This window comes from Salvia miltiorrhiza, chromosome 2, assembly GCF_028751815.1.
Source record: "Salvia miltiorrhiza cultivar Shanhuang (shh) chromosome 2, IMPLAD_Smil_shh, whole genome shotgun sequence".
Lineage (NCBI taxonomy): Eukaryota > Viridiplantae > Streptophyta > Magnoliopsida > Lamiales > Lamiaceae > Salvia > Salvia miltiorrhiza.
Genome location: NC_080388.1, coordinates 46128784 through 46137716, shown reverse-complemented (window position 1 = coordinate 46137716; position 8933 = coordinate 46128784). Strand labels below are relative to the sequence as shown.

The 8933-nt window shown below is 33.5% G+C and overlaps 1 protein-coding gene across 1 annotated transcript; it reads left to right on the top strand.

Annotated features, from left to right (window-relative positions):
* Positions 1-494: 494 nt before the first annotated feature.
* Positions 495-3430, top strand: LOC131009610 (uncharacterized). Its single transcript, XM_057937024.1, has 5 exons — positions 495-1041; positions 1273-1392; positions 1504-1799; positions 1950-2137; positions 3427-3430. The coding sequence occupies exons 1-5, from the start codon at positions 495-497 to the stop codon at positions 3428-3430; spliced, it is 1155 nt and encodes a 384-aa protein (XP_057793007.1).
* The last annotated feature ends 5503 nt before the right edge of the window (positions 3431-8933 follow it).

The following is an 8933-nucleotide window of genomic DNA, read 5'->3' as shown; positions in this document are numbered from 1 at the left end:
CCAGATTCTCTCACTGCGGGGGTTGTTTCTAAGAAAGGAACGGCGAACAGACGAGGAGGAGGTCCGAGGAAGAAAACTCAGAAATCAAAAGCCACCGAAAATCAGCATCAAGTTTGGGGCAATTTCATTGCTGATATTGAATCAGAGGGTGAGATGGGCAAGAATGGAAGCGGCTCGCGATCTACTGAGGTGGATTGGGAGAATTCGGAGAGAGATGAAGATACAAGAACATGGATCTTTGCCAAGAAGTTGGGTTTGTCGAGCAATCACCAAGACGCGGTCATGATCGAGCAATTGAAGGAGCAAAGAGCAAAGGCAGGACATCCGACGGTCGTGGGTGATATTGAAACAGGTTTTTAATGAATATTCTATCTTACAACATTAGAGGCTTGGGGAGTTCCATTAAACAGAGTGATATCGGAGAATTGGTTAGGAAAAATGCTTTAGATTTTTGTTTTGTTCAGGAAACCAAAATGGAAATTTTCTGTTCCTCAATGTGTGATAAGTGGTGGGGGAGGAGTAATTTTGATTGGGCTGTGAGGGAGTCAGAAGGCAGATCGGGTGGAATACTATCGGTCTGGAACAAGGATAAGTTTGTGGCAACTAGTAAATGGAACGTGACGGGGGCTGTTATTGTTAATGGGATTTGGCTACAAGGAGGCCTGCATTGTTGTTTTGTTAATGTGTATGCGCCCATGGGAACCACCGAAAAGGAATCTTTGTGGGATACATTACAGCTCATTGCTCTTCAAAACAAAGACTCTTGCCTGTGTTTTCTTGGCGACTTCAACGCAGTGCGTGATCCGGGAGAAAGGGTGGGGAAAGGTGCTGTCTTTAATCAAGCAGATGCAAGGTCTTTTGACGCTTTTATTCGGCAAAGTAATCTGCTGGAAATCAGAACACAGGGGAGAAAGTTTACGTGGTATCAACCTGGTGGAGGATGTAAGAGCAAACTAGACAGATTTATGGTCAACGAGAAATGGATGCAGGAATGGCCGGACACAGTCGGAAGGGGGCTTCAGAGATCAGTGTCGGATCATTGTCCGATCTTTCTGACTACAAAAACCAAGAACTGGGGACCCAAACCTTTTAGGTTCCTCAATTCTTGGCTCTCCCACCCAGATTTTTGCGCGTTGGTAAGGAAATCTTGGGATGAAGCTAAGATTGAAGGATGGAGCTGCTTTGTGTTCAAAGAGAAATTGAAATTGGTGAAGAGTGCGTTGAAAGAGTGGAATCTGAGGATTTATGGCAACATTGAGCACGGATTGACAGATCTTAAGGATGAACTTCAGGAGCTGGACATTTTTGATGACACCTTTGGTCTTGAGGAGAGTGAGACAAGCAGGAGAAATGAATTACGAGCAAAGATTTTCCTTAAATCCAAAGAAAAATGTAGTCTTCTCCAACAAAAGGCGAAAGTCAAATGGGTCAAGGAGGGCGATCTGAATACTAGTTTTTATCACAAAGCAATTGTTGGGAGAAGAAAGAAGAATGAAATTGCAGGGCTTGATGTTGGGGGCTGCTGGATCGAGGATCCAAAGACCATTAAGGAGAACGTCAAAACGTTCTTCGAGAATCACTTCAAGAAGACGCCGCGCGTCCTACCTATGATACCGGGAGATTTCACTGCTCGGAAAGTTTCTGCAGCGAATAATGCGGAGCTGATCAAAACTTTTTCAGAATCAGAAATTAAAGAGGCCATTTGGAGTTGTGACGGTGACAAGAGCCCGGGACCGGATGGCTTTAACCTCAAGTTCTGGAAAGCGTCATGGGAGATTATCAAGAAAGATTTTTTAAAGGTGATGACTGAATTTCACTCCAATGGCAAAATCCCTCGGGGATGTAACTCTTCATTCATCGTTCTCATTCCTAAAAAAGAAGGAGCTTGCTCACTTGAGGTGTTTAGGCCTATTTCACTTATTTGTAGCCTCTACAAAGTCATTGCGAAGGTTTTGGCGAATAGGATGAAACAGGTCATGGATTCAGTTATTTCGGATAATCAGAGCGCCTTCATTGGCGGCCGTTACATCCTTGATGGGGTCGTGGTTCTAAATGAAGCAATCGCGGAGGCTACTAAGAAGAGAAAAGGGAGGATTATCTTCAAGGTGGATTTTGCGAAAGCATATGACTCCGTCGAGTGGGATTTCTTGGATTTAATGCTTCAAAGAATGGATTTTGAACCATTATGGAGGAAATGGATTCGAGGTTGTATCTCCTCGGCGACGACGAATATTTTGGTGAATGGATCTCCATCTGGTGAGGTGTGTTTAGAAAGAGGATTACGGCAGGGGGATCCGCTTTCCCCATTTCTCTTTCTTATTGCAGCGGAGGGGCTCCACTCTTTGATCACGAGAGCTGTTGAGAAGGAGCTGATTAAGCCGGTAAAGGTAGGAAATGATTTCATTTCAATTTCGCACCTCCAATACGCCGATGACACGGTCTTCTTGATGGAGGATGATGAAAGAAATGCAGTGGCAGTTAAAAGGATTCTCAGAGTGTTCCAGCTACTGTCAGGGCTTGCCGTCAATTTCAAAAAATGTTGTCTCTTCGGAGTTGGGGTCGAGGAGGATAAGATCGAGAGGATGGCGGCTGTTTTGGGTTGTGATGTAGGCTCCTTACCTTTCAATTACCTCGGTATTAAAGTGGGTAGCAAGGGCAAAAAGGTTGCTGATTGGAAATACTTGGTTGAGAAGGTGAGAAAGAAAATCGATTCGTGGAAAAATGGGAAGTTCTCTCTCGCGGGCCGAGTGACTTTGGTGAAGGCTGTGCTTCAATCTATACCGATTTACCAGCTCTCTTTTACCTGTTTACCAAAATCAATTGTGAGTTCTCTAAATGCTTTACTTGGTAATTTTCTGTGGGGAGGGGGTTCTAGTAAAAGTGCGATTACTTGGGTGAAATGGAAGGTGCTTTGTGCTTCAAAAGATGAAGGAGGCTTGGGGCTTAAAAATATTGAGTGGTTTAATCAGGCACTTGTCGTTAAATGGTTGTGGCGGTACCTTACTGGAAGGGACATGCTTTGGGCTAAAATTGTTAGGTCCATTTATGGTGAGGTTGAGTGGGGAGAGACAGGTCTGGAAAACGCGGGGAAAGGTAGATTTAGAGATGGGTGGTGGCCGAAGATCGTCTCTGCGGCGGGAGGGGCGAGAAATTTTTGGTTTGTTCAAAATTTGAAGCCAAAGGTGGGGGATGGGAAGACCTTTAAATTCTGGAGTCAGTGGTGGGTTGGACAAAAGCCGTTGAAGTTTACTTTTCCTAGACTTTTTCAGTTGAGTGCTAATAAAGAAGCTCCAATCTGTGAAGTTGGGGAATGGACTGATACTGGATGGTGTTGGGATTTAAGGTGGAGAAGAGAGCTATTTGAGAGAGAGAGGGAAGGAGTTTCGGAGTTGCTTAGTCTTGTTTCTGGTACTAATCTGTGTGCAGGTAACAAGGACGGATGGACATGGAGTGGCGACATTGGGAGAGGCTTTACAACCAAGTCCGCTTATGAAGCTATTAAAGATCAAGCAAACGAGACTACAGAGGCGGTGGAGGAAACTGATATGAGTACGAAGGTGTGGAAGATCCCTATTCCAAACAAAGTCAAGCTTACCGCATGGAGAATTTTGAAGAACAGAATTCCGACGTGTGACAATCTCTTGAGAAGAAATGTGATGCTGTGTGATGTCGAGGTGGGATGTAACGCCTGTTTTCATCGGCAGGAATCCACGAACCACTTGTTGATCCACTGTCCAAAGACCTCAAAGGTATGGGAAGCAATCTTTCAATGGCTCGGAGTTAGCATGGCGCAGCCATATGAAGTGTCCTCGCACTTTCAGTTCTTTACTAGTTTGAGTGGCCAGAAAAGAAATAAGAAGCTCTTGATGGCTCTTTGGTGTTGTACTACTTGGCTTATCTGGAAAATGCGTAATGAGAGTAGATTTGAGAACAAAAGATGGGAGAGTGCAAACCTGTTTGGAGAAATCAAAGCTAGAGTGTGGAGTTGGGGTAGAATTTTTGGTTTTGTTAATGATGGAGTTGGGATTCATAGGTGGATGTCGAATGATGAATCCCCCATGATTTTGTAATCTTCTTGGTACTACTGGTGCCTTTTCGTTCTATAATATTTACTTTTCTTATCAAAAAAAAAAAAAAAAAAAGTTATTTATCTACAAATTTATATTAATATAAAGTTGACCTTTAAAAAAATATTTTTAAGCTAAAGATTTCTAAAATGAACAAATATAAGTTTCATCATTGTAATTGCATTAAACTGATATAATAAAAATATAAATAGTAAAATATAAAAAATACTGATCTATAGTAAAAACATAAAAAATAAAATAAAAAAAATATGGAAAAAGGAATGAAAGAACCGTGAATTTTAAAAAATGAGAAATGAGAGAGGAGATGATAGAGGAGAGAAGAGAGAGGAGAGAGAAAAAAATAATTTGGTGACTTTAAACTATAATAACTTATTGGTTTTAAATTTATTTTTTATAATTTTTACATCAAATTAAAGATATCGTCATTATCTTTAATTTAACATCCATATTGAATATTTTTTTATAAATTAAAGTTGATGAATTTAAAAGAAAATCAAATTGAATAAATATATTTGAATAGTGTTTTCTAAGTAATTAATATATTTTGTTGAATTAGTGTGAAATAAATTAGTAATGCATTGCACGTAAAAAATGCAGTTTTTAGTGCATGCTCCATTTTTTTAGACGTGGGATTTGTAAGTTGTAATTTAATTTAAGTTAGTTTAATCCATTTTTTGTGTATATATATATAATATGACATTATTTTTTGAAGGAATCACAAAATCGCCATTCAAATCAATTTCAAATTGATTTGAAATCAATTTCAAATTGAAAACTGCTCTTTTAATATAGTATAGATGTGAGAATATAATAACCAAATACTCTTTTAAAAAATAAAATTATTTTATAATAGGTATAAACATATATTTATATATATTTATAAAAAAAAAAACAAAAAAAAAACTCAGAATTTGGGAGGGGGCTATAGCCCCCCCTGCCTCCGTCCCTGACTAGACTAACTTATATGTTCCCATCTGGATCACTATTCTATAAAAGGAAACTTAAAGGAGAGTCACTGGTTGACGACGAGTACAATAGTTTAAGTGTTAATATATAAAAATGCCCACTTCTTATAATGGGCAGTTTTACAAATTTTTATAAGGATGTGGGCATTTTTACAAATCCCCCATAGTTTAATATCATCTTTAGCAAAAAATTAAGAGTAGTGCTATTTGGACAAAATTTGTCCAAACAAAAATCAAGTTAAAATTTTTTAAAAATTAATTTATTTATAAATTTTGATTCAAGTTTTAAAAAGATTTAACTAGTTTTATTGTTTTTTCCATATTGTAGTTTTTTCGTAATTTTTTAACAATTATTATTATTTTTTATTATTTTATTTGTAGTTTGTGTACTTTAAAAATAACAATAATTAAAAAGGTTATTAAAAAATTACAAAAAAATTACAATATAAGGAAAACAATAAAACTAGTTAAATCCTATTTTATTTTGAATCAAATTTTATAGATAAATTTATTTTATAAAGTATTTAATTAAATTTTGTCCGGACAAATTTTGTCCAAATAGCATTATTGAAAAATTAATATGCTTTTGCAAGTATTAATATACATTAGCTTTTTTTTCCTAGCTAGTAACATCACAGAAATCAAAACACGAACACCGAAAAGTAGCATATATGCTCCATTTAGAGCATTAATAATGCTGTATGACGTAATAAAGTAATTAAAGTGAGAGCTAATCATGCAATGGTTGCCGAATTAATTTTTTAATAAAATATAATTAGCCGTGTAAGGTTGAAGGATGAAGACTCAAGTAATTGATTAGTAAATTTGAAGAAGAAAGCGAGACAGATCCAACATCGATTTATAGCTGTATATTAGTAGTATACTATATAGTAGTATTAAGACAAAATTAAAGTTTAAACACCAAACATGTTCAGTTTTCGAAGAACACGAAATTCAGGAAATTTGCCATCTCAGTTTGACAAAATCAACTATCCAATAATAAACAAAACATTGATTCTTGTACAAGTAAAATAAAGCAGCAACGACCGACAGCTCTTCAGAAAATTCACAAAGGAAACCACATTTTTAGATTGTGCATAGCTATATGTAGTATACTAGTACTCCTAGATATTGGTAATTTCTTAAATGTCATTAGAAATTTCTATAATTTCTAGATCAACATAATGTATTTAATTTTACATATCTATAATTTTTCGTCGACTTAATTAATATCGCACATTCTGAACTTATAAATTGAGTCCGAAATCGATATTTAAATCCAATAATGTACATATCCGTCAACTAGGCGTTGGATTGTCTGGAAAAAATCAATAGTTTTTCTAGATGAAAGAAGAAAACTATGGAAACTAAATAGGCGTAATTGACTATTTAGGGGAAGTTAGGCAAATGTTTAATTAAAGAAATCATATCTTTCTATGATACATTACATTAGATTGAAATCCCAAAAGTTGAAAGAGAAAGAAATGGATGGATTGTCCACTTTTTTCACGAAATTGGGAATTCATTTTACACGTAATGCCACATGCTAACCACGTAAATAGTGACAATTCAGCGGTACAAATTGGTTCCTTTTTTTTTGTAGGCAACACTATTAGTAACCTTTTTAATTACAATTAAATGATTAATGGACCTTGCTATTTGGATCAATTTGATCCGGATCAAATCAAAAAATTTATTATATTTCAATATAAAAAAACATTTATACCCTTTATGTATTTTATATTTTATAATTTAATATATTAATTATATATGTGTGTGTGTATATTGGGAACATTAATTTCATTAAATATTTTTGTATTTTCAATGAGAATGTTGACTAATTTATAATGTATTTAAACATGAATCTTTTTATTTTCATGACATCTGACGTTTTTTTTTTTTGTTAACATGATTTTCTTTTATTTGTGTTAACATGATTTTCTTTTTGTAAACACACCTTTTACTTACTTTAATTTTAAAGCCAAAAAATATTGTATTTTCTTGTTGACCAAAATTTAGAGGAAACGAATCATAATTGAATAACCAATTATTTCATTGGCATTTGATCGATAAATATAAACATTTTTTTTTACTTATGTAATTTGTCAAAAATAAATTATATTGTATTAAATACAATTAATTCATATTTTTTTTCTTTATTAACTAATAATTTTTTATATTTGTCAAAAAAATTGAGCTTAATTTAATAAATATATAAAACATTAAATCGAATTGTCACTTCTTGTCCAATTGCTACAATTGAAGTATATATAGTTTCGTCACTAATATATATATGAATAACAACTTACCTTTAGAGATCGCCAATTAATTTTAAAATGTATTGTATAATTTTGATACCTTTTTTTGGATTTCTTAATGCATTAAAAAAAAATTAAACTACAAATAAAGTGTCAAAATTTAATAAGGGCCCGAAACGACTAAAGCCTTCAAACAAAAACATGAAGCACTTTTCATAACTCTTGTAAAATTTTCATTTAGAAAACACCACTATTTTTTTTTGTTTATATTTGTCTTCAATTAATTTTGTTGAAAGTCATTTGTTTATAATTCTATAGTGATTGTATTAGTTTTGTATTTCTTAATGTTGTAACTTGACAAAAATAAACTATACTTTGTTAAATATAATTAATTCATAATTTTTACTAATAACTATAAACAAAGAGTCCAATTTTTTTGTCAAGGACAGAGGCCTCAAGTTATCGTAGATCGTCCTTGCATATATATACATTTTTAAATATTTCAAAACACATGCACACATGAGTCGATCAACTGAATAAGATTGGATGAGAAGCGTCTTATCAATTGAACTGCGTTTCATTATCATTTATATACAATTTTTTCAAAGAAATTTATATATATAGTGATTGTCTTAGTTTTATATTTAAATTTATGTAATTTGTCGAAAATAAACTATACTTTATTTAAAATTAATTAATTCTATTTTTTTCAACTTCTAATAAAGTGTCACAATTTTTGAAGTTGCAAAGACCGTCCTTGAATATATAAACGAGTTTTGGATTTCACAACACAAACACATATTGCTCGATCCATCAATTAAAGTAAGACATAGGCCGTTTTACCAATTGAATTGCGCTTTATTATAGATATATAAATGGTGTATACTTTTAAACCATTATTTTTTCGTAGACAAGTTTATAAATTGTATAGATAACCATCTTCCAAATATATTCACCAAATAATTAATCAAATAGAGTAAAAATATTTTATGATTGAGAGTGCACAAAATATAATTAGCACTTAACTACTATAATTAATACTAGTAAACTCAAATTCTTCGTAATTTGATTGGAGATTAAATACGCTCAATCTCACACAAATTTTGTCATATTAAAAATGCTTTACTTAAAGTAAATATTCAAATTTAATTTAGTATGTGATATATGTATATAGAGTGGATTTTTAAAATGACCACTTTCATATTGTAAAGATAAAAAATGTCCACTAAGATAAAAAAACTTAAAAAATGTCCACTGTTACCAAAATACCCTTCACATTAAAAATTAAAAAAATGTCCACTTTACATCACCCCTTTAAAAAATCTCGCAATTCACAACCCGTGTGAATTCACAACCAAAATTTTGTGGTTGTGAATTTACACTAGTTGTGAATTGAGAATTCACAACCAGTCGAATTCATAACCAGAATTTTTTGTTTGTGAATTCACAACTAGTCGAATTCACAGCCAAAATTTAATTCACAATCAGTCGAATTCACAACCAAAATTTAATTCACAACTAGAATTTTTTGGTTGTGAATTCACAACAAACGAATTCACAACCAAAATCTAATTCACAACCATATTTATGTTGGTTGTGAATTCACAATCAGTCGAATTCAC